This window comes from Peromyscus leucopus, chromosome 8a (genome assembly GCF_004664715.2).
Source record: "Peromyscus leucopus breed LL Stock chromosome 8a, UCI_PerLeu_2.1, whole genome shotgun sequence".
NCBI lineage: Eukaryota > Metazoa > Chordata > Mammalia > Rodentia > Cricetidae > Peromyscus > Peromyscus leucopus.
In genome coordinates this window covers 41,321,055-41,346,665 of record NC_051085.1, presented here as the reverse complement: position 1 = coordinate 41,346,665, position 25,611 = coordinate 41,321,055, and the positions used below count along the sequence as shown (strand labels likewise).

General features: G+C 42.9%; 1 protein-coding gene across 3 annotated transcripts; it reads right to left on the bottom strand.

Annotated features, from left to right (window-relative positions):
* Positions 1–3,778: 3,778 nt before the first annotated feature.
* LOC114686318 (retinoic acid early-inducible protein 1-epsilon-like) lies at positions 3,779–23,822 on the bottom strand. 3 transcript variants are annotated; one of them, XM_028860960.2, is made up of 6 exons: positions 23,437–23,820; positions 22,920–23,052; positions 9,157–9,414; positions 8,449–8,715; positions 7,581–7,811; positions 3,779–4,860 (listed from the first exon to the last, which is right to left on the bottom strand). In XM_028860960.2, the coding sequence occupies exons 2-6, from the start codon at positions 23,008–23,010 to the stop codon at positions 4,826–4,828; spliced, it is 882 nt and encodes a 293-aa protein (XP_028716793.1). In that variant the 5' UTR covers positions 23,011–23,052; positions 23,437–23,820; the 3' UTR covers positions 3,779–4,825. The 3 variants fall into 3 exon arrangements, with proteins under 3 accessions (XP_028716793.1, XP_037056231.1, XP_028716792.1); XM_037200336.1 differs by having other exon boundaries at positions 7,719–7,811; positions 22,920–23,822; XM_028860959.2 differs by having other exon boundaries at positions 22,920–23,820.
* Positions 23,823–25,611: the final 1,789 nt, after the last annotated feature.

The following is a 25,611-nucleotide window of genomic DNA, read 5'->3' as shown; positions in this document are numbered from 1 at the left end:
GGGTCTATTCATACATTCTAAGGACATATCTAATAGTCATAAGGATGTTGGGCCAATGCAAAGATAGGCAATAAATTGTTCCTAACAGGGCTAAAGATGGCCCAAGACAATGTATCTCTGGACCTGTGGCATTCCAGCATCTCACATCACTGAAGATCTATTCAGTCAATTAGCTTATGTGGGTGAATGTCTTTCTATGAACTTCCATTCACACATGCCATGGTTTCTGCATGATTTTGTCCCCTGGCCCAGCTGTTTGCCTGTGTCTTTGATTTGATGAGTCTGTTCTCCACCTTCAGGTAGATGCTATGTGGTATGTTTACCTGAAAAAGCCCAATCCTCAAGGGATATAACTTAATTTGGCAGATAAGTAAGCAAGAGAACATGCAAGCTTAGTTCAAATTTCTTTTAATTCATAAGATACAAACAAATATAACACACTGGATTATTTTAAATTTATCAAGAAAGAAGGAAATATCAGCATTATACAAACAGTGTCACCAGGTTATTGAAGCCATGTGTGAAAAAGGACATTTGCCAATGACAATGTAACACTTGATAATATTGTGCATCTGAACCTATTTTGTAAAAGAGAAAACATGACAAAGTTTGCTGTGTTCAGGTTTTCATAGCTTCAAGGAAAAAAAGAAGAATAAAACAGTAGGAATTTAACAAAGAACAGAAGCAGCCAATAAAGAGATGGCAATGGCTGTATATAGGTATAGAGATGCATTTCTGATGGAGAGCATTTGCTTATGAGTCAGAAAGATTTTTATGGTAAATTAATGTCCACCTAAAGGATTGTTACAAGATCATGCAGAAGTTCCCGTATGTTATGAGGTTTGTGACAGTTAATTTAAAATGGCATGGGTTAATGAAAAGCTTACTTAATTACATTCATGGTTGTCAAAACAACTGCTTGTAATTTCTTCTGTGTTTGGCAGGATGTTAACTTTTCAACAATGGGCTCTTATCAGAGTCAAGTTTGATTTAATATATGTCTTTGTCAATATTTATTTATCAGAAGTGTCTAATCTTTGATAGTATGACACAAAGTGATCTGTATAATTCATGCCTGAGAATCTATATAATTCTGCATACAACCCAGTAACCTAAAAATCTTTGCAAAACTATAACATAATATTTTAATGAAGTCGCTGAATTTGATTTGACCACATTCATGGGTATCCTGCTTGGGCTGTGAGTTGGTCATCCCTGAAAGTTACATAACAGATTAAAACCACTATCTGTTTCTCAAGTCTGGCGTAACTGACTTTCTGAGTTTTCAGTAACCACCACTAGAAGCCTAAAGCAATGAGGATCAGGGGCTAGGCTGATAGTAAATAATGTTCATCTTCACCTCCAGCTTGGCCATGTCCCAAGGTGGAGAACATTGGGACAGCTCTAAAAGGGTCTCATAGTGTCAGAGAGGCTATGGAGATTCTGGGGTTTGAGCTTTGGGTCATTTCACAGAAAAATACCCTTTGTTCAGAAGAGTATAATGAATGGAGACAAGGGGCTCCTAAAACTCTCCAACACCCCTAAAAGTATCTCCTAAAGAGATACAGCTGCCAACAACAAAGAGAAGCTATTGGCCATCTTCATGCTCTTAAACACCTGACAAAAATTTACTACTAAGAATACTAAAAAGTTAAAAATCTACCAGCTGCAACCAGGTTTCTCATCATGACTTGGGTCAACTGGGAGAACTGAAGTTCCTAATGCCCTCTAAATTTTAATTAATTGTCATTTATGATCTCAATTATTCCCAACTCTACATCTATCAACCTTTGTGATGCCTTCACATTAGGGTTTTCCTTAACACTGCTGTTTCGCTAGATGCAGAGACCTTTGTGTCTCTGTATATCATTGGGACAGATGATAAAGGCTGTCACTGAATACTAGGATAAGGACAGCTCCACCTCTGACTCCAAGTTTTCAGGCTTAGCTCCAGTTATTAAAGAGGTGATTAAGTTTATCTTAAATTTCTTCCACAGGATGCAAGGCCATGGGAGATGTCTGGACCAGCTCCTATCAGGTCTTTCTCTTCCCTCCAACAATAGTTAAGTTATGAGGCCTGTCTCTGTGGGTTGATTTGATGAGAGGCAATAGCATTCCTCTTGCAGAGGCTCAAACAGCTCATTTCTGGGAGCCTCTTGGAGATTTTTGTTAATTCTTTTATGTTTGATGAAGCATACACAGTCAAACAAATCCATACTCAAAAAGGTCCTCCCTTGAAAATAAAATCAAAATACGCTATTTTAATTGCCAGACTTAAATGCTTGAAGTCTGACTTAGTTTCTCTTGATCGCTCATACAATTAGAGGGTGAATCCTACTCAACCTGGCACCTTAGGCCAGTGGTTGAGCCATGGTGCTATGAAACGTATCTAAGAGGACGTGAGCTGTCCCCCTCTCGTCTATTCAAATACGAACATAAAAATGGCCCAGAAGACAAGGCCAGGTAATATCTCGTAACTAGTATTTAAAACCCCCATTCCCTCTCAGGAGTATTGCCTCTTTAGAATTCACTAGCTGTGTTTTGGTCAACTGTGTCTATCTTTCTCGCGTGCATATATACACATGTGTGTATGCTCGTTCATATATTTGTACCTATGGAGACTAAGCATTCACTTTGGGTATCATTCCTCAGGAAGCTATAAACACTGTGTTTAGAGCCAGCCTATACTAGAACTCACCAATTCATCTAGTCTGGCTGATGAGGAAGCCCAGGGATGCACTTCTCTCTCTCTGTCCCTTACACTGGGATTATAAGTGTGTGTCACCATAGTGTACGTGGATTCTGGAGAGTACACTCAGGTCCTCATGCTTGTGAGGGGCAAGCACTCTATGACTGAGCTATCTCTTGGTCGCTCATTAAACATTTTTGGTCTGCTGAATGTAACATTTCTATGGCTATGCCATGGTCTCCTGTAGTTTCTGGCATGAAAGTACCCTCCAGGACTGTTACTCTCACGTGTTCCTAACCTTAGTTCTCTGGTACTGTGGATCTCTAGAGGCAGCACTGCTTTAGGGTTTATCCCTTCCGTAGTCTGCTACTCAACTTTCTTACCTGAGTTTTCTTTCGTACAGTATAAATTCTTAGTATACTATAATTCTATATCTACCTTATATATAAATAACCGTAGATGTGTGATCTGAGGTTTGCTTACGTCTTTTTTTCTGCTTTACTGTTTATTTTTGCTAGCCCACTCCTCATGAGAGGCTGCATGGGTGCCTTCCCTGTCCCTAATACCTTGCTCTGGTGTCATCCTGAATTGTGGAGGATTGCACTATGGTGCTGGACAGGCACTTGGTCAATGGAGCAAGCTTAGTCTCTGTTGACCAGTGTTTGGTAGGGATGCTGAATTTTATTTATAGCAACAAAAGTTTCATGATTTTTAAAAAAAATATCTATTTCCAATTTTTTTTTGCCCATGGACTGCTTACTCACTGTTTCCCTATATTATGAGTGAAATCCTGAAAGATTGAGCTATGCCTACAGAACAGTTGCTCACATGTGTTTTAATTTTCAAGATCCATCAATTTCCCTGGCTGTAATTGCCAATTCCTTTTGATAACTGGTCTTTGGCCAATATGGGCTCTTTTACTTTAGTCTTAATCACTAACATAAACTCTGAGATCACACATTATACACCACACAAAAGAGTATATATCTATATTACAGAATGGCTTCAGAAGAGTGTGGTGGTGGCTCATGCCTCTATTCCCAGCACTCCAGAAGCATAGTCAGGTGGATCTCTGTGAGTTCGAGGTCAGCCTGGGCTACAGAGTGAGTTCCAGGAAAAGGCACAGAGCTACACAGAGAAACCCTGTCTCGGGGGAAAAAATGAGTGAAAGAGATGCCAGCAGAGATTACAGGGGCCAGACTGGAGGCAGAGACAGAGGGGTCACAGACACACGGAGAGACTCAATGCAGGGGGTTAGATGGGCTGGTAAGGAAGCTGGTGGAGAGCTGCAGGGTTGCAAGTTGCACTGGACCTCAGGATTCTGTGGCACTGCCGAGGTGAGGTGCAGGACCACAAGATCCAGCAGGTGAGATGCAGGAGCACATTAGGATGGACCAGCAGATGAAGTGTTGGAAAGCGATCCAAGCAGAAGGCATTAGCAGTGGGGGTGGAGCCGAAGCTTTGAAGATGGCCAGGAGTTCTCTGCCTGCTGGTTCCTTGACACTCTAACAACCAGGTGACAGGCTGGGGGGCCCTGACTGTTGCAGTATTAGGTGTCCTCTTCAGGGGTCCAGGTGAGGGCGTCAGATAAGTTCTCAGGCCTGGTCCTCTGATATGGTTTTGATAGGCAGATGGACTCACTGATTCCTATTTTGATAAGTGTATAGGAGACACATTTTTACTTTCAGGATTAAGTTAATCATCAGCCTGTGCTTTAAGGATAATCCTGGACAGGCATGAGTGTATGGGCAAAGTGAGGTGTCATGGCATCCAACCTCTGCATTGCACTCAGAATGGAGCCAACTGCTGCATGTAAAATGGAGTCACCCAGGGCAAGCCACTGTTCTGCACAGTGAGGAGTAGTTTGGAGCCCGGCCCAGCCTGATCTCCACAAAGCTATCATCTAAGAATGAGACAGGAAAATGCACCTATCAAGAAGAAGCCCCTGATGGCAACAGCCTGTCACACTTAGATGCCCTGGTGAGCAAGGCCCCAAGAACTGTCACTTTCAGTGTTACCAGTTTGGTCAGAAGTCAGTGGCACAGGTTTCCAAGAGATATGTTTGTTGGCTTTGCTGAAGAAGGCACATGCAATGTTCAACAGTTACGGGACACAGCTGGTGATGAGGACTGGAGGTCAGACTTCAGAGGAAGAGGAGCAGCAGGGAGCACCTATTGACAAACAGGGGTGTGGATTACAGTGGGCTCCTGTGTACCCAGTTACAGCATCCCACATTTCTTCATTTTTCAGACACTCCCCCACCTCACAGACCACAGAACTCAGTCACACAACCCTTTTCTATTCATTTGTTCCTACTCTAAGTTCTGGTAGGATAAGACTTCAGATGTTTCTGGAGTTGTAAGGGCATTGAATAAGAGATTGTGAATAAAAAAATCTGTGAACAACAACAAAACCCAGAAAATATGAAAGACCAGCAAAATATACCTGTATTTCTGTCTCTTCTCACCTTTTAACTTTACTTTCATTTTGTTTGTTTGTTTGTTTTTGTTTTGGGGGACAGGGCTTTGCTTCATAGCCCAAGTTGGCTTTTAACTTACTATATAACCTATGACAGGCTTGAACTTTTGCAGCAATCCTCCTGCCTCAGCTATCCACATACGGGAACTGTCGCTCTGACAAAATATACAGGTGGATTTAAAGTTTTTTTATGCAATAAGAGTTATTCCAAAATAATTACACTGACTTAAAAATCTAACATATTAGCCGGGCAGTGGTAGCACACACACTTTTAATCCCAGCACTTGGGAGGCAGGCGGATCTCTGAGTTCGAGGCCAGCCTGGGCTACAAAGTAAGTTCCAGGAAAGGCACAAAGTTACACAGAAAACCCCTGTCTTGAAAAACAAACAAACAAACAAACAAAAATCTAACATGTTAACTGGTATTAGCTATGAATCTTTTTTTTTTTACCACCCCATTCTTACAGGGAAATTTGTTAGATCATATTGAAATAGTTAGGACATTGGCAATCTTCATCACAGTCCTGTAGTTTTTTAAAGATTTATTATTTATTTATTTATTTATTTATTTATTTATTTATTTATTACATATACAGTATTTGCCTGCATGTATAACTGAACGGCACAAATGGGCACCAGATCTCATTATAGATGGTTGTGAGCTACCATGTGGGTGCTGGGAATTGAACTCAGGATCTCTGTAAGAGCAGCCAGGGCTCTTAAATTCTGAGCCATCTTTCCAGCCCCATGGAAAATACCTTCTTTGTGTTTATATTGATTCCATGTTAAGGTCACATTTAAGAGATAGTTGTTTAAATAAAACATATTGCTAATTTTAAAAAAAAACAAAAAATATACGTTGCTGTAAGTCTTAAAATGGTCACTGTCAGACATGAATCCCAGTGTTCAAAAGACTAAATGCTTTTAAAAAATTACTTATGTTTTTATTTTATGTGCATGTGTGTGCTCTCAAGTGTATATCCATGCACACATGTGTACAGGAACACGTAGATGCCATAAGATGGCATCTGACCCCCTGGAACTGGAGTTACATGAGGTTGTGAGTTGCCATGTAGGTCCTGGGAATTGAACCTGGCTCCTCTGCAAGAGCAGTAAGTGTTCCTAACAGATGAGCCATTACTCCAGCCTCCAAAGACAAAATTCTGAGAAGCTTTTTTGTGCATTCTCCCCTATGTACCCATTCATCTTACTCAGATGTCCACATCTTTAGGTAAAGAAAACTGAATGTTAAACACCCATGGACAAAATTGATAAACTGCTTTGAGAAATGACTTTATTAAGCACCCTGCTGTGCCATAACACACCACAACTTGTGTCCACTCCTTGTCCTGGGGTCAGGGAGATGGCTCTGGGCCTAAAGAGCTTATGGTACAAACAAGATGACCTGAGCTGAATCTCTGAAAGAACTGACTCCACAAATCCTTGTTCTTCTGCAGTGACATGAATAGGTTCAAAACATGAGAACTTTATTAGAGCAATTGCAATGCCCAAGGCACATACTGGGGAAGGATTTCACGCATCTATGTGGGCCACTTCGTGAGTCTAAGATGTGACGGGCCTCATCGGGTGCCTGCCTGTTCCTCACCTCCTGTTGTGTTTAACATTTTCACAGTGATGGGGACACCAATAATGACTAGGTTAATGACTCTTCAGATGATAAATCTTTTTTCTCATATGGAATCTGAGTGTTTGCTAGAAAGTGTGTAGCCTCCTGAGGTTGTGGTTCTGATTTTGGGGGCAATCCTTTTCTATTTCGGTCTATAGTTATATCTCATTGCGTCTTTTCTGCTGGGCATGTGCCTGGCATACACTACTCTCCATGCTAATCCACATGTCCCTTCAAGATGTTGCTTGTGTCTTGGTATTTAGTGAGTTAGCACCATCAGCTTGTGGTTCCTGCGTGTCAGTATCAACTGTATACGAAAGAGTTTGACCACAGAGACTAATCCACTAAACCACCATGAATATATTCCTAGCTCACTTTCCCTTTAAATAAAAGTCTCAGCACCCACTCAACTGCATATTGTAGGGAAGGAAGTGAGACAGAAAGAGTAACATGGGGAGTCCTAATGGACTGTGTGACAATAACTTCACAAATGTTTCTGGAGTGAGCACAAGGCAAGTGTCCTGGTGGTACATGCAGGAGAGGCATTCAGGAGCTTGTTTAGTTCAGTTCCTGGTGTCTGAGCACAATATAGTATGTTGTACTGGCAGCTAGACTATAAAAAGATGAGTGTTGGGGGATGGGAAGATGGCTTAGTGGGTAAGGCCCTTGCTATGTAAGAATGAAGACCGGAATTCACATCCCTGATTCACAGTGGGACACCTGTTCCAAGTCCTCAGCAGATTAACTCTACCAAGAACCAGAGTGAGACCCCAGCCTGCTCCTTACCTTCTTGGGGACAAGTTTTGGGGACACGTTTCATAAGTATCCCACCAATTAAAGGCAGGAAGATGGCAATGACTGCTGCCATGGAGATAATTATTTTCTCATGCTGAGACATGATGTAAAGTGTTCTCTGGGTAGTACCTATGTTGGGTAGAATCTGTGTGGTATCCATGGTGGGTGGAAGCTGGGTGGTAGATTGAAACTGGGTGATATCTGGGGCCCTTGATGTTGATCCTTAAAAAAAAAATGAGGAAAATAAAATGAACAACACATCCTCATCAGCACCTTCTCTCCCTAGGCAGACTAAAGGACTCATGTGTAGTAACTATTTTACAGTTCCTGAGTAGAGAGAGGAGGAGAGTTGTGTGTAAGATATCCTTGCAGAGTTTATTTCATTACCAAAGAAGCAAATGTCTATCAAAACATCAAACAATGTGACATATTTACTGTGGGTAGAACTTTCTGGATGTTGGGGCAATTTGTGGTGTTCAATTGTATCAAAGATAGTGAAACCTTCCAAAGTGATGTTAGTGCTGGTACAAGGGCAGCTATAAGTGAAGCATAAAAGGCTGGAAGTTTACAGTGATTCAGACAGACTTGGCCCTATTAGCAGGCCATGGAGTGCCTGGGCCATTGGTTAGTAGGGATTGGGAAACATTGGGAGGTAAGATGGGGAAGACAGAGCCTTGTGGTCATCACTGCCTCCCCAGGCATGAAGACCACCAAGAAATTACTCATCCAGTCTATCAAATTTTCTATTATACACACATGCTGACTTCTACATAGGGAAGTCACCAGACATTTCAAAGGAACCGCCATGCCTTTCTCACCCTGTGGAGGCTTCCCTGTGATAATCCACCTAAGTACTTACTTGACATTTCCTTCCAGTACTTTAAGAATTGCTTCAAGCAGTGACCAAAATCCCCCATGGAGAAAGTTACTAGATCTTGTGCTAGTTCTTTGTTCATCTTCCATTTCTCCTTGACACCTATGTCTTTATCATAAATCACTCTCCATTCCTTGTTCTTTGGATTAAAGTATAAGAAACACTGTTCACCAATTGTGAAGTTCCAGGAGGCATCAGTGAGTTGTCCTTGTTTATAATGAGATTCCACGGTGCCCTGCAAGGTTTGATAATCTGCAAATGACACACAAAACCATCATTTTAGCTGGGCCATAGTAGTGCATGCCTTTAATCCCAGCACTCAGGAGGCAGAGCCAAGCAGATCTCTATGAGTTTGAGGCCAGCGTGGTCTAAAGAGCAAGATCCAGGATAGGCACCAAAATTACACAGAGAAACACTGTCTTGAAAAAAACAAAACAAAACAAAAAACCCTCATCTTCTTTCTCTTATAGAGCCATCACCCTTCCAAGGTCAAGTCTTTCTTCACATGCTTTAGTACCTGTATTCTTTCTTCCCTGGCTTGTCATTTCTTACCCATTAGGTACCATGTACTACCAGCCTGAAACAGTATTGAGCTCTTTCATGCAAATACATCCACAGCCCCCTTCCCACATAGGCTCTGCCATTCCTGTTTCTTATGGATACCCTCTATCTTTACATCCTGTCCATACTTACCCTCGGTCTTGTCTGCAACTGATTCCATGTTAAATAGCTGCTTCCTCAGCTCTTCGAAAATGTCTTTTAGTTTTGGGGACAAATCCACACATTTCTTAATAGCATTTTCTTCCTTTCCCTGCTCACCCAAAGGTATGGCGTTGCTGTCATCATACGGAAGGAAATGTACTCCATCCACTGAGCACCATCTTTCAAACCAGGGCTGTTCAGGTGTGGTACGAGCTCTAACAAGGAAATTGCAACTAAGACTGTGTGTATCTGTGAGAGAAACATGCATGTGAGGTCCAAAGTGGAAGCAGTAAAGCCTCTAGTCACAATGTCCACCTGTGGTGATATTTTGTGTATGCTCTAACAAATAAAGCTTGTCTGAAGATCAGAGGGCAAAGACAGCCACAGAGTTAGCCATAGAGGCTAGACAGTGGTGGCACACACCTTTAATCCTAGGACTCAGGAGGCTAATTTAAGGCCATCCTGGGCTACATGAGATTAATTCAGTCTAAAAGAGAAACACAGCCAGGTGGTGATGGCTCATACCTTTAATCCCAGGACTTGGGATCTCATGCCTTTGTTGCCAGTACTTGGGAAGCAGACACCTTTAATCCCAGCACTAGGGAGGTTAAAACCATAAGTGATGTGGCTGGGCAGAGGAAGGAATATAAGGCTGGAGGAGACAGGATAACAGAGGCATTCAGGCTGAGGTTTATGGAGAGGCATTTAGTCTGAGGATTCTTGGAGACAGGAACTCCCCCTTTCCACTGAGAAGTTGGTGAGGTGAGAAATGGCTGTGGCTGGTTCCTTTGTCTTTCTGGTTGTTTTTGTTTTGTTTTTGTTCTTGTTGTTTTCAAGATAGGGTTTCTCTGTGTAGTTTTGGTGCCTGTCTTGGATCTTACTCTATAGACCAGGATAGCCTTGAACTCACAGAGATCCACCTGCCTTCCAAGTGCTGGGATTAAAGGCATGTGCCACAGCTGCCCGGCTTCATTTTTCTTGCTGATCTTTCAACATTTACCCCATTTATTATAAAACCAATTAGGATCCATGCAATATCGGGTGCCCATCTTTTGGGACATGAATCCACAAGAAAGCTGCTGTCCTGTGGCTTTGCAGCCACCAGCACAGGACAGAAATACACAGGGCTCTCTGGAGTCACTACTGGTCTGGCTAAGGAGTCAGCCAGAGTTTGACACTTTTGACATTCCCCCATGCAGACAGCTGGTTCTTTGGCTTCTTCTCTCCCTGTGGATTCTGGGCTTCCCTGGACCCCCTCCTCAGGCTGCTGCCACACTAGGTAGCTGCCTCAATTTGCCATCATCTGAATCACCATTTGTCAGCAGATTTGGTGAGTCAATTGGGATTTCTTAAAGGAAGGAATTAGTTAAAAAAAAAAGACAGAGAGAGTTTTTCCCACATTAAGAAATAGGAAACACTATTACAATGAAGGTAGTTTGGTCTCTTTTTGATAATACACTAGACAGTTTGAAAATGGAACTATTAAATTAGAGGATAATTAACTTATATGGGATTTATGTAATGTCAATTATAAATATTATTTGTTTGATCATTTGTTTTATTAAAAACATTGGTTAATATGAGTGCCAAGATAAAAGTTTTAGAAAAACTTCTTAAAAACAGATCATAGAGATATTCATACCCAGACAGAACAATTTAAAAGAGAACCAATCTCAGCATTGCATTATAAGGTTATAGTGGAAAAGCCTAAGGTTTTCAAACAGCCAACTTTAATTTTTTCAGTAACCTTACAGGAACTGTCAAATGATACATATCCCCCAGATTGGGTAAGAGCTGAATGGACTCCTGTGAAAATGTTAAATATGACGAGATTCAAGGAAGAGATAGTATCATATGGCATGCATTCACCTTTTCTGAAGCTGATGTTAAACTCATGGTCAACTTGTAATAGAATTATCCCTCAAGACTGGAGAGATTTGGTTACAGCAGTTTTGGAGGCTGATCCCCAATTTTAATGGAGGACCTGGTGGAAGGATAAGGCTAAAACCATTGAACAATGAAGTATGGTTAGAGATATTGAAATCTCCCAAGACAAACATCTTGGAAGGGGAGATTATGCTAATGTAGAAAGGCAATCATTATATGATGCCCAAACCCTGGCTTTATGCCCTGCAGCAGTCTTGAATGCCTGGGACAGAATTGAAGAAGTAGAAAAGAAAATTTAGTCATTTACTAAAGTTATACAGGGCTCAAAAGAAACCTTCACTGATTTCTTACAAAGATTGACTGCAGCAGTAAATAGAATGACACCAAATTCAGAAGCGAGACAAATAATAATTGAATCTCTGGCTTTTGAAAATGTTTATGCACAATACAAAAGGATAATTAGGCTGTTAGAGATAAGATCAGCACTCTTGGGGGAATGGATATGAGACATAATCAATATTGAACTATGGTGATGCTTGGATAGGAGAGTTGATTTCCAGAGGTTTGAAGAAAAATTGAAATGTCAAATATTTCAGTTGTGGTAAACAACGTCACCTGAAAAGGTAATATAAACAGGGTGCTCCTAGAAACAATGTTTTTCAGGAATAATTCCAACAGAATGCCCTTCCCTTCTGGATTATGCAGAAGGTGTGGCAAAGGCAGAATTTGGACTAACAAATGTAGATCAACAAGGGACCGACAAGGAAATCCTTTGCCTTTGCCATCAGGAAATGCCCTGATGGGGCCTCTCCCAGGCCCTCATATCAAATTTGGTTTAGTCATTTTCTGTCATCGTGGAAGAAACACCTTCCCAGAGCAATTAAGGAACCTAATACCTATTGTAAAAAAAAAAAAATACTGTTCTGGATGATAGAGCAGTTATAGAAGGAAGAACAAAAGAATTTCTGGAAACCATAAAGTGAATATTTCAGCAAAGTTCTATAAATGAACAAAGACCAAAATTAAAAATACGAATAAATGACATTTTTATTGAAGGTCTTGTAGACACAGGTGCAGATGTAACTATAATTGCACCAGAATATTGGCATCTATATTGTCTTCTTCAGGAGGTAAATGTTCAGTGTTTAGGGGTTGGAACATTATTGCAGTTAAAACAAACATGAGATAGGTGAAATGTGTATGGCCAGAAGGACAGAGAAGATAATTAAAGCCATATGTGACTAATACAGTGAGGAATTTATGGGGATGTAATTTTTTTACAGCAATGGAATATCCAGATTAACATTCCACCAATCTCAGAAACAAACTGTAAACTAACATAAATTTCTGGGAAACATATTAAATGGCATTATACAGAACAGTCACTGACCATCTTGATTGTACAAGAACAGGACACAATAGCTGCTGCTCTTTCAAAGATACCAACAGCCCTATCTTTAAAATGGTTAACAGACAAGCCTGTATGGGGTCAGCCATGGCTTTTAACATCAGAGAAACTGCAGGCCTTAGGAGACAAGCAGACACAGGTAGGCCTGCGGCGGCAGCCCGCGGAGGTAGACGGGCCCAGCAGCAGCCCGCTGAGGTAGACGGGCCCAGCGGCGGCAGCCGACAGGGACATTCAGGCCCAGCGGCAGCCGGCAGAGACATTCAGGCCCAGCGGCGGCCCACAGAGATAGACAGGCCCGGCGGCAGAGACAAGCAGTCGCAGGTAGGCCTGCGGTGGCGGCCCGCGGAGGTAGACGGGCCCAGCAGCAGCCCACTGAGGTAGACGGGCCCAGCGGCGGTCGCCGACAGGGACATTCAGGCACAGCGGCAGCTGGCAGAGACATTCAGGCCCAGCGGCAGCCCACAGAGGTAGGCAGGCCCGGCAGCAGAGACAAGCAGACTCAGGTAGGCCTGTGGCGGCGGCCCGCAGAGGTAGACAGGCCCAGCAGCAGCCCACTGAGGTAGACGTGCCCAGTGGCGGCAGCCGACAGGGATATTCAGGACAGGGATATTCAGGCCCGTCGGCAGCCAGCAGAGACATTCAGGCCCAGCAGCGGCCCACAGAGGTAGACAGACCCGGCGGCGGAGACAAGCAGACGCAGGTAGGCCTGTGGCGGCGGCCTGTGGAGGTAGACGTGCCCAGCGGCAGCAGCCGACAGGGATATTCAGGCCCGGCGGCAGCCAGCAGAGACATTCAGGCCCAGCAGCGGCCCACAGAGGTAGACGGGCCCAGCAGCGGCCCGCTGAGGTAAACAGACCCGGCGGCAGCGGCCGACAGGGACATTCAGTCCCGGCGGCAGCCGGCAGAGACATTCAGGCCCGGTGGCCGCCCCAAGAGGCAGACAGACCCAGCGGCAGCTGACAGGGACATACAGGCCCGGCGGCGGACCGCAGAGGTAGACAGGCCCAGGGATGGAGACAAGCAGACGCAGCTTGGAACAGGGATGCCCCTAACCCCAACATCTGGGGAAGAAGCTATCTCCGTGGGTCAGAACCAGAACGAATCTGAACACTCCATCTGAGGACAACCCAGGGCCCAGCTGCTGATCCTGTGAAACCCAACAACTTGGAGGTGTTGGTGAGACTACCCTGCTCAGCTGAAACCCATCTGGGAGAGGATTCAGATGCCTACAGTTTAAAGTCTGAAGAAACAAGATTAGCTGAGGAGTTGACAAATGAACAAAACGTGACCTGGGAACACAGAAGAAGGCACTACCCAGACACCAAAACAGATCACCAGAATCATAAGTATAATTCACCGATTGAAATCAGCTGCCCCTGAAGAAATTGCCCAATGGCACCAATTTAACCAAGAACCACTACTAAACCAAGACTAAAAATTAGAACAAGAGAGGCACTCTCAGACACAGACACCACCTGCACCACACAGAGGAAGAGATGAGTAGACGCCAGTGCAAAAATACAGGCAACAACATAAAGACCTATATGGCAACATCAGAACCTAGTGATTCTACACCTGCAAGACATAAACATACCATGACAGAAGAAACAGAAGAAATCAACCCTAAAATGACTTTAAGAAGATGATAGAGGCCCTTAAAGAAGAAATAAAACATTCCCTCAATGAGGAAATAAAAACTTTCCTTAAAGAGGAAATGAAAAACTACCTTAAAGAGGAAATAAAAACTTTCCTTAAAGAGGAAATAAAAAACTCCCTTAAAGAGGAAATAAAAACTTCCCTTAAAGAGGAAATGAAAAACTCCATTAAAGAGGAAATAAAAAACTCCCTTAAAGAAATGGAAGAAAAAACGAACAAAAAATGGGAAGAAATCAAAGAAAGCCAAGAAAAAGCAATTAAACAGATGAAAGAAACATTCCAAGATCTAAAAAATAAATTTGAGACAATAAAGAAAACACATGCTGAGGGAATGCTGGAAATAGAAATCCTGACTAAACGAACAGGAACTACAGAAACAAGCATAACCAACCGATTGCAAGAGATGGAACAGAGAATCTCTGACACTGAAGACACGATAGAAAAAATAGATTTGTCAGTCAAAGAAAACAATAAAGACAAAAATGTCCTAACATAAAACGTCCAGGAAATTTGGGACACCATGAAAAGACCAAACCTAAGAATAATAGGAATAGAAGGAGAAGAATACCAACTCAAAGGCACAGAAAATATATTCAACAAAATCATAGAAGAAAACTTTCCTAACCTAAAGAAAGAAATACCTATGAAGATACAAGAAGCTTACAGAACACCGAATAGGCTGGATCCAAAAAAAAGTCCCCTCACCACATAATAATCAAAACACTAAACACACAGAATAAAGAAAAAATATTAAGAGCTGCAAAGGAAAAGGACCAAGTAACATATAAAGGCAAACCCATCAGAATAACACCAGACTACTCAATAGAGTCTATGAAAGCTAGAAGATCATGGACAAACCTCATGCAGACACTAAGAGACCACGGATGCCAACCCAGACTATTATACCCAGCAAAACTCTCAATCACCATAGGCGGAGTAAACAAAATATTCCAGGATAAAACCAGATTTAATCAATACCTGTCCACAAACCCAGCCCTACAGAAAGCACTAGAAGGGAAAATTCAACCCAAAGAAGCTAAACACATCCATGAAAAATCAAGCAATAGATAATCTTACACCAACATACACCACAGAAGGACAACACAACACAACCAAAAAAATAACAGGAATTAACAATCACTGGTCATTAATATCCATCAATATCAATGGTCTCAACTCACCTATAAAAAGACACAGGCTAACAGAATGGATAAGAAAACAGGACCCATCCATATGCTGCATACAAGAAACACACCTTAACTCCAAAGACAGACACTACCTCCGAGTAAAGGGCTGGGAAAAGGTTTTCCAAGCAAATGGACCTAAGAAACAAGCTGGTGTAGCTATCCTAATATCTAATAAAATAGACTTCAAACTAAAATCAATCAAAAGAGACCAGGATGGACATTACATATTCATCACGGGAAAAATCCACCAAGATGAAGTCTTGATTCTAAACATTTATGCTCCAAATACAAAAGCACCCACATTCATAAAAGAAACATTACTAAAGTTTAAAACACACATCAAACCCCACACATTAGTAGTGGGAGATTTTAACACACCACTCTCACCAAAAGATAGATCTACCAGACTGAAACTTAACAAAGAAATAAAGGACCTAACAGATGCTATGACTCAAATGGACCTAATAGATATCTACAGAATATTCCATCCTAACACAAAAGAATATACCTTCTTCTCAGCACCCCATGGAACCTTCTCAAAAATTGACCACATGCTTGGACACAAAACAAATCTCAACAGATACAAAAAAATTGGAATAACCTCCTGTATCTTATCAGACCACCATGCCTTAAAGTTAGAACTCAATAACAACAAAAATTATAGAAAACCCACAAACTCATGGAAACTGAAGAATGCCCACCTGAAACATCAATGGGTCAAGGAAGAAATAAAGACAGAAATTAAAGAGTTCCTAGAATTCAATGAAAATGAAAGTACAACATACCCAAACTTATGGGACACTATGAAAGCAGTGCTAAGAGGAAAATTCATAGCTCTAAATGCACACATAAAGAAGATGGAGCAATCCCATACCAATGAATTAACAGCACAACTGAAAGCTCTAGAACAAAAAGAAACAAACTCACCCAGGAGAAATAGACGCCAGGAAATAATCAAATTGAGAGCTGAAATCAACGAAATAGAAAACAAGAGAACAATACAAAAAAATCAATGAAACAAAGAGTTGGTTCTTTGAAAAAATCAACAAGATAGACAAACCACTAGCCAAATTAACCAAAAGGCAAAGAGAGAGCACCCAAATTCACAAAATCAGAAATGAAAAGGGAGACATAACAACAGACAATGAGGAAATCCAGAGAATCATCAGATCATACTTCAAAAACCTGTACTCCACAAAAATGGAAAACCAGGAAGAAATGGACAATTTTCTGGATAAATACCACATACCAAAATTAAATCAAGACCAGATAAACCATTTAAATAGACCAATAACCCCTAAAGGAATAGAAACAGTCATCAAAAAGTCTCCCAACTAAAAAAAGCCCAGGACCAGATGGTTTCAGTGTAGAATTCTACCAGACTTTCAAAGAAGAACTAATACCAATCCTCTTCAAAGTGTTCCACACAATAGAAACAGAAGGAACACTACCAAACTCTTTTTATGAGGCTACAATTATCCTGATACCCAAACCACACAAAGATGCAACAAAGAAAGAGAACTACAGACCAATCTCCCTCATGAACATTGATGCAAAAATACTCAACAAAATATTGGCAAACCGAATCCAAGAATACATCAAAACAATCATCCATCACGACCAAGTAGGATTCATCCCAGGGATGCAAGGATGGTTCAACATACGGAAATCAGTCAATGTAATACACCATATAAACAAACTGAAAGAAAAAAACCACATGGTCATCTCCTTAGATGCTGAAAAAGCCTTTGACAAAATCCAACACCCCTTCATGATAAAGGTCTTAGAAAGATCAGGAATACAAGGAACATTTCTAAACATAATAAAAGCAATTTATAGCAAGCCAACAGCAAACATCAAATTAAATGGAGAGAAACTCAAAGCGATACCACTAAATTCAGGAACAAGACAAGGCTGTCCACTCTCCCCATATCTATTCAATATAGTACTAGAAGTTCTAGCTAGAGCAATAAGACAACAAAAGGAGATCAAAGGGATACAAATTGGCAAGGAAGAAGTCAAACTTTCACTATTTGCAGATGATATGATAGTATACATAAGTGACCCCAAAAACTCTACCAGGGAACTCCTACAGCTGATAAACTCCTTCAGTAAAGTGGCAGGATACAAGATCAACTCAAAAAAATCAGTAGCCCTCCTATACACAAATGATAAAGGGTTGAGAAAGAAGTCAGAGAAACATCACCCTTTACAATAGCCACAAATAATATAAAATACCTTGGGATAACACTAACTAAACAAGTGAAGGACCTTTTTGATAAGAACTTTAAATCTCTAAAGAAAGAAACTGAAGAAGATATCAGAAAATGGAAGGATCTCCCATGCTCATGGATAGGTAGGATTAACATAGTAAAAATGGCAATCTTACTAAAAGCAATCTACAGATTCAATGCAATCCCCATCAAAATCCTAACACAATTCTTCACAGACTTGGAAAGAAAAATACTCAACTTCATATGGACAAACAAAAGACCCAGGATAGCTAAAAGAATCCTATACGATAAAGCAACCCTTGGAGGCATCACCTTCCCGGACCTCAAACTCTACTATAGAGCTATAGTAATAAAAACAGCTTGGTACTGGTATAAAAACCGACATACGGACCAATGGAATCGAATTGAAGACCCTGACATTAATCCATGCACATATGAACACCTGGTTTTTGACAAAGGAGCCAAAACTATACAATGGAAAAAAGAAAGTATCTTCAACAAATGGTGCTGGCATAACTGGATGTCAATATGTAAAAGATTACAAATAGATCCATATCTGTCACCATGCACAAAACTCAAGTCCAAGTGGATCAAAGACCTAAACATAAATCCAGTTACACTAAACTTAATAGAAAAGAAAATAGGAAGCACTCTTGAACGCATTGGCACCGGAGACCATTTCCTAAATAAAACACCGACAGCACAGACCCTGAGCATAACCATTAATAAATGGGACCTCTCGAAACTGAGAAGCTTTTGCAGGGCAAAAGACACAGTCAATAAGACAAAAAGACAACCAACAGATTGGGAAAAGATCTTCACCAACCCCACATCTGACAGAGGATTGATCTCCACAGTATATAAAGAGCTCAAGAAACTAGACATCAAAGCACTGAACAGTCCAATTAAAAAATGGGCTAAAGAGCTAAACAGAGAATTCATAAAACAAGAACTACAAATGGCTGAAAGACATTTAAAGAAATGCTCAACATCCTTAATCATCAGAGAAATGCAAATCAAAACGACTCTGAGATACCACCTTACACCTGTTAGAATGGCTATGATCAAAAACACCAATGACAACCAATGTTGGAGAGGATGTGGAGCAAAGGGAACACTCCTCCACTGTTGGTGGGAATGTAAACCTGTACAACCACTGTGGAAATCAGTATGGCGGTTTCTCAGAAAATTAGGAATCGAACTACCTCAAGACCCAGCCATCCCACTCTTGGGCATATACCCAAGGAATGCTGATTCATACCATAAAGATACATGCTCAGCTATGTTCATAGCAGCACTATTTGTAATAGCCAGAACCTGGAAACAACCTAGATGCCCATCAACGGAAGAATGGATGAAAAAAATGTGGTACATATACACAATGGAGTACTATTCAGCAGAGAAAAACAATGAAAGCATGAAATTTGCAGGCAAATGGATGGAACTAGAAAAAATCATCCTGAGTGAGGTAACCCAAACCCAGAAAGACAGTTATGGTATGTACTCACTCATTGGTGGATTCTAGATATAAAATAAAGGACAATCAGACAACAACCCATAGAACCATAGAGGCTATATATATAGCATGGAGGTCCCTAGGACAACTGTGGCATATAATAAATTTCAGTTTTACTCAATTATTGAAAAAAATAGCCAAATGAATGGAAACACATGAACTATGAACCAAAGGCTGAGGGGCTCCCAGCTGGATCAGGCCCTCTGAATAGGTGAGACAGTTGACTGGCTTGATCAGTTTGGGAGGCATCTAGGCAGTGGGACCAAGTCCTGTGTTCATTGCATGAGTTGGCTGTTTGAAACCTGGAACTTATGCAGGGACACTTGGCTTAGTCTTGGAGGAAGGGACTGGACCTCCCTGGACTGAGTCTACCAAGTTGATCACAGTCCTCGGGGGAGGACTTGTCCTGGAGGAGGTGGGAATGGAGGGTGGGCTGGGGGTAAGGGGAGGGCGTGGGAGGGGGGAGAATAGGGGAACCCATGGCTGATATGTAGAACTGAATGGTATTGTAAAATAAAAAATATATATCACAAAAAAAAAAAAAATCTCAGAGAAGTGCATGTGCCAGAGTGGATGTAACAGCAAACATTTCCAGGGAAAGTGTTCAGAGTCCATGACACTCTGTGGGATGCTGGAACACCAACATTGAGAAGCGTATTGAGAATGACCTGGGAGAAGGGCACCAGGACTGTTCAAGCTCAGGGATGATGATGACTCAGGGTTGTGAATGTGCTTGAAAACTATTTCTAACTTTGAATTCCATGGTACAGAAAATCCCATCAGGTGGAGTGGTCAGGAGGCAGTAACATCAAGGGCAGTGGTCCATTGATGAGGAAGGGGGACCCACCTTGAAGCCTAACTGCTTAAGGGGGTCATGGCTAACAGAACACAAAATCCTAAATAGAGATAGATAGTTAGCCAACCCAGATGTGGCTGTATTTTAATAATTAAAGACAGAACAGATGATCAAGAAGCTGAGAACTGCTGTCCCATGAAAACCCCAGGCTCCTGTGCCCATTGTCTAAACTGAACCATTGGGGGTGGAGAGGTGGTGCAGTGGTTAAGGACACTTGTTCCTCTTGCAGAGGATACAGGTTTGATTCTCAGCCACCACACTTGGTGCTCACCACTGCCTGTAATTCCATTTCCAGATCCAATGCCCTCTATTGATCTCTGAGGGAACCAGACACATATATAAAATAAAGCTAACTAAACAAATCTAACTGAACAATTAAAACTGAATAACCTCAAAGAGATCCCAGATTGCCTTCCTAGGAGGAAAACTCAGGTCCCAACAAGAGTGACCATTCAGTCCAGCAGCAAGTGCCATCACTGTTTGTGTATCACTTTATTACTTCCCTGTCACTCAGGGATGAACCCCAAGTAACTTCAGTGAATGTCTAATCTGGTAGTTTGAATGAGCCTGTCCTCTATAGAGCAGGATGTCTGAATACTTGGTCCCCAATTGGTGACAGCTGTTTGGATAGGTTTAGGAGGTATGGCTGAAGGAATTATGTCACTGGGGGTGTGGATTTGAAGGCCATTTCCATTTCTTCATCTCTGGACCGTGCTTGAGGTTTAAGATGTGGGCTCCCAGCTGGACATGGTATCACAGGGCTCTCATCCCAGCACTTGAGCAGTAGAGAAAGGCAGATCTTTATGACTTTGTGTCTAGTACATAGTGAGCTCTAGAACAGCAGAACTATATAGTGAGACCTTGTCTCAAAAACCCAAACCAAACTAATTATATAAGGGCTCTAATCTTGCTGCTCCAGCCACCATGCATGTCCATTGCCATGCCTCTCTGCTGTGAGGTGTTGGACTCTTGTCCCTCTGAAAATAAAAACTTCCTCTGTATGTTACCATGGCCTTGGAGTTTTATCACAGCAACAGAAAAGGAACCAATACCATTATTATATAAACAAGCCAGATGATCTCTGTTACACTTGCTCAGCTCTATCTCTATATGTTGAATAAAAATGGCTGGACCTGTCTCTAGGGCTCTATGACTCAGAACAATCTGTCAGCCTGAGGTGTCAGTTCTAGGAAATGGCCTGAGGGAGTTCATGACAGTGATTAAATGGAGAATCACCTTGCTTGGGCCAGGAGCCAGCCTGAATCACCTGCAGCAGGGAAAATACACTCCATTTCATTGTGGCTCCTGACATGATTTTGGGCCCTGGGAGAGAGCAGCCCATGGGTCCTGGGCTATCAGGAGGCCCATCAGGCCTCAGGCAGACATCATGAGGTGAGCTCTTTCTCACTAGGTTATGAGGTGGACATGTCACAGTCAGATGAGATGTCCAGCAGTGAGACATTGCTGCAGGGACATGACAAGTCACTTGTGTGTTGAGAGCTGCCTAGCAGGGAAAGATAAGGACTCTTTTGTCTGACAGAAATCCCCTTTCCCCAGATGGTTGTGGAGATCTTACCTCATCTAGAGGAGGTGACTGAGGTTAGTTCTCAAGTAAGCTGCCACCTCTCCCTCAGCAAGCTCCTCAGGCGTCAAGGAGTGTCCTCTATGGCCATGGGATCCAAGGAATCCACTGGACAGCAGTGGAGAGATCAAGATGCCCTAAAGCCAGGACCTCCTCCTGTCATTTCCAGCTGACCCAGAAGTCACAGGCAGCACAGAACCCACTGCTGACTGGGAAACAGCTTTGGCTGTACTTTTGAAGACACTCTGAGGGGATGGGCACCATGACTGGTACCTGGGATATACCCTAATCCCCTAATTGAAAGAGGACAAAATCTGCTGTCCCATTCATCAGCTTGTTGCATTCTGAGTCTTGCACACTGAATGCAGAACTGACTATTTGATGCAGGACAGATGTAGTGAGATTTGCCAGATGGAGAATATTTAGTGCCTGCCATTTACAACAGCAACAAAAACCCTCCGCTTCCTAAATGAACACCAGCATCTGATGCCATCTCATCAGGAGGTAGACTCTATGGGCTTGGGAGGAAGGGCTTTCAAACCCCCACAGAGGACCATAGACAGAGTCCTCCATAGTGGACAAGGTGTGCTAGCCCCTGTAGGCTGAGGTGTCTTCAGGCATGAGCACAGATTGCCACCTGGTGGAAGAGAGGGTAAAGGGCACTTTGTGGGTGGGAAAGTGGGGAAGACTGGATGGGCAGGGAAGGGAGCTGAGAAGCCTGATGAGTCCCATGGGAATTGAAGCTGAGTTGGTTGAGACAAATCTGTAATCTCAGAAACCTGGAAGACCATGGGAGAGAAGGGATTACTGCAGATTCTATAGTGTGTGCAATAGTGTAAAATCCTGTCCTAAAACAAAACAACAAGAAAAGAAAGAAAGAAGGTAAAGGAAAAAAAAAGGGGGGGGGGAGGACGAACATGTGTGGTTGTAGTTGCCTTGTCCCTGGAAGCCTGTATGTGATCTTCTGGAGAATACCGTGAGAATGTAGGAAAGAAAGTTCAAGGACAAAGAGGTCCCAGCATGGTGGAGGGCTTGTGAGAAATCCGGAGGAAGGCAGTCTTCAGAGCACAGCAAGCCTTAGGTCCAGGGGAGCTGTCTGAGACCTCCTCCTGGAGGGGTCCGCACTGGTGACTCTGTTTAGGCTTCAGCTGATCCCAGTGGTGCTGAGGGCGTCACTAGCTACCCCCTCTGCTACCCAGCCCTCCTCATTCACGAAGCCCCTTCCTGGCCCTCCCAGGGTGATTTTCCCCTAACTTTGTCAATGCCCTGAAGAGAATCCGGGAGGGACATTGTGAGGACCAGGGTGACCGGACTTAAGTCCTGGTGATAGTGAAGAGAAGCCCGGGAGCTTCCTGTGAGGAGACTGTGACCTTCCTGACTCACTAGTCCAGTGCCCTCCCCCTTCCCCAGTTAAATCCCGGAACTCACCGGCGGGCAGGGAGGGCACCAGACAGCTCAGTAGAACCAAGAGGCCCAGATTCTGGGACAGATTTCCCCTGGTGGCTGCAGCCTTCGCCATGGTCCCTTCCTGAGATCCGGCTACCTACAGGTGTGACTGGAGCTGTGGAGAGAATCCGGGAGTCCTCAGGACGGCCCCGAGAGGACCCGACCCTGTGCAGAGATTCGCGAAGTTGTGGACACCTGCGCTGTGAACTCAGTCCTTCCGGTGCTCCGGACAAGCTGGTTCCTGGTTCCCATCTTTTCCTGCATCTCTTCGGGGGGATCCCTCGGGGCCCCGCGGCTCTGATCCTCCCTTCCTGCGTATGTGATTTCCGCCACCCTTGGGCGCACCGAGCGCGCGGCTATGAAAGGAGAACTGTAGTGGTTTCCAGTTTAAACAGCCCGCGCCTTCGCCGGCTCACACGGACAGCAGAACTGTGAACTGAGAGTTGAGGACGCTGTCACCCTAAAATCCCACATCCCGTGACCCCTTCACCTCACTCACCAGCAGCTGCGCCCTCAGGTACCCTCGGCAACAGAATCAGAAAACACAGAGACAGGATAGTTTCATCGCCTTTCAGCTGGTACTTCCGCAGATCGCAGCCAAAATCAGCCTAATATTTACAGAACCACGCCCATTCTCTTTTCTCAACACATCCCACGCCCACTCTGCTTATTGAGGAAACTCATTATTTCTGAGTTCCTCCCTTTCAGATGCTGACTAATCAGAAGAACGCTCAAGTCCTCCCACCACCACCCCTGGCCTGCAGTAGGTTCTTTCAGGTTCCCCAGGGCACCCTACTAGAGGGCTCCTTGCTCTTTTTGTCTCAACTGACTCAGCTCATGAGTTCCATGGAGTGGGGAGAATGGCTCCCTCATTGCATGAGCCCTAGGACTAGCCTATCCCAGAGCTTAGTTTTTGTTCCCACCCTCCACCAGCACCCCCGCCCCCACCCCACCCCGCTTCCCCTCTGATGGATGACCTCGTCATGTGTAAAAATTATAACGAGTCCAACTTGTAGTACAAAAAAAAAAAAAATGTAACTAGGGGAGAAAGGACTTTGCGGTAGACCTTTGGACTCCCCAATTTCTCCTCCAAGACAGAGTTTCTCTGTGTACCCCTTGCTGTCCTGGAACTCACACTACACCAGGATGGCCTGGAACTCAGATATTAGCCTATCTCTGCCTCCGGAGTGCTGGGATGAAAGGCGTGCACCACCACTGCCTGGAGTGAGCTCCCCCATTTTTACAATTCAAAAAGGACAAAGAATAAATTTAGACTGTTACACAATCTTAGAGGCATAAATGTAACTCTGAAAACAGTGTGGGCTCTCCAGCCAGGGCTTTCTGCTCCTACTAGGATGACTCAAGGACATTACATTATTATACATGACTCAAATACTTCTTTTTCTCTTTTATATTTTCATAAGGAATCCACATAGATGCATGAAATCCTTTCCCACTATATGTCCTGAGCATTGCAATTGCTCTAGTAAAGTTCTCGTGTTTTGAACATATTCATGTCACAGCAGAAGAACAAAGATTTGTGGAGTCAATTCTTCCATCTTTACTTGTTCTTCCAGATATTCAGCTCAAGTCATCGTGTTTGTACCATAAGTTCTTTAGGCACAGAGCCATCTCCCTGACCAGCACTATCCTCCCCCAGACACCATCTTGAGCTGTGTCCTGTTGATCTGTAGAGCCGGTATTTATGGAAGATGTCACTTGTGCTTAAAAGAGTTTGGATGTAGTCATGTTTTAAGCTTTGCTGTACACAAGAGATTGAATTAATTATCACCAGGAACTTTTTTTCAAAATTGTACTGTGCTTAAATATACCTAAAATAAACTACCTGTGGTCAGAGTTTCAAAGTTTGACCCAACCCTGGCCACTGAGTCAGGTTAAACTGAGCTTCCTTCTTGCTTCTTGTGGACCAACTCTCTGCTGGCTGTGGTGTTTGCAGAGATCCCCACAAGTGGCCTTCCAAATGCAATTTCATAGGGGGTAAATGCTGCCTTGTAGGTGATACATCTTACCCTAAGAAAGACCATGGGTAAAAGCTTGGACCGATTTTCACTGGTTTCCAAAAGTAATTTAGAGAAGGGTAACTTAACAGTCCAGTTCTGCCTTGGACTCTGTCCTGAGGTTTGAGGTCAATACGCATAATATCCAGGTTACACTTAAAGCCTTACTAACCAGTTAAGCTATGGACAGAGTGAAGGCAGGTCCGTTATCTGATCCTATTGACAGGGGCAGTCCAAACCTAGAAATGTTCTTACGTAGAAGAGTCTTGACCACTGTCAGAGCAGTGTCCCTCTGAGTAGCAAAGGCTTCTATTCCTTTTGATGTGTCAACACACACTAACAGATACTTAAACTTGCTGTGAAGAGGCTTTGTCTCTGTGAAGTCAAATTTCCAGTTCTTATCAGAGGTTAGTCCCCTCAGATGAACAGACATCCAGTGCTACACAGAGAAAACCCTGTCTTAACCCCCACCCCCACCAGACAAAAAATATATATACTGACAGGTCTTTATACAGATTGACAATGAACAGAGAGAATAATACAGCTATTTTAAAACAAAAGAATAAGGCATTGCCACAAACCTTGTGAAATAAAATAATTACAGAAGAATACGAAAAACTTTTATGTAAAGTCGTATAATATAGACATGCACACAT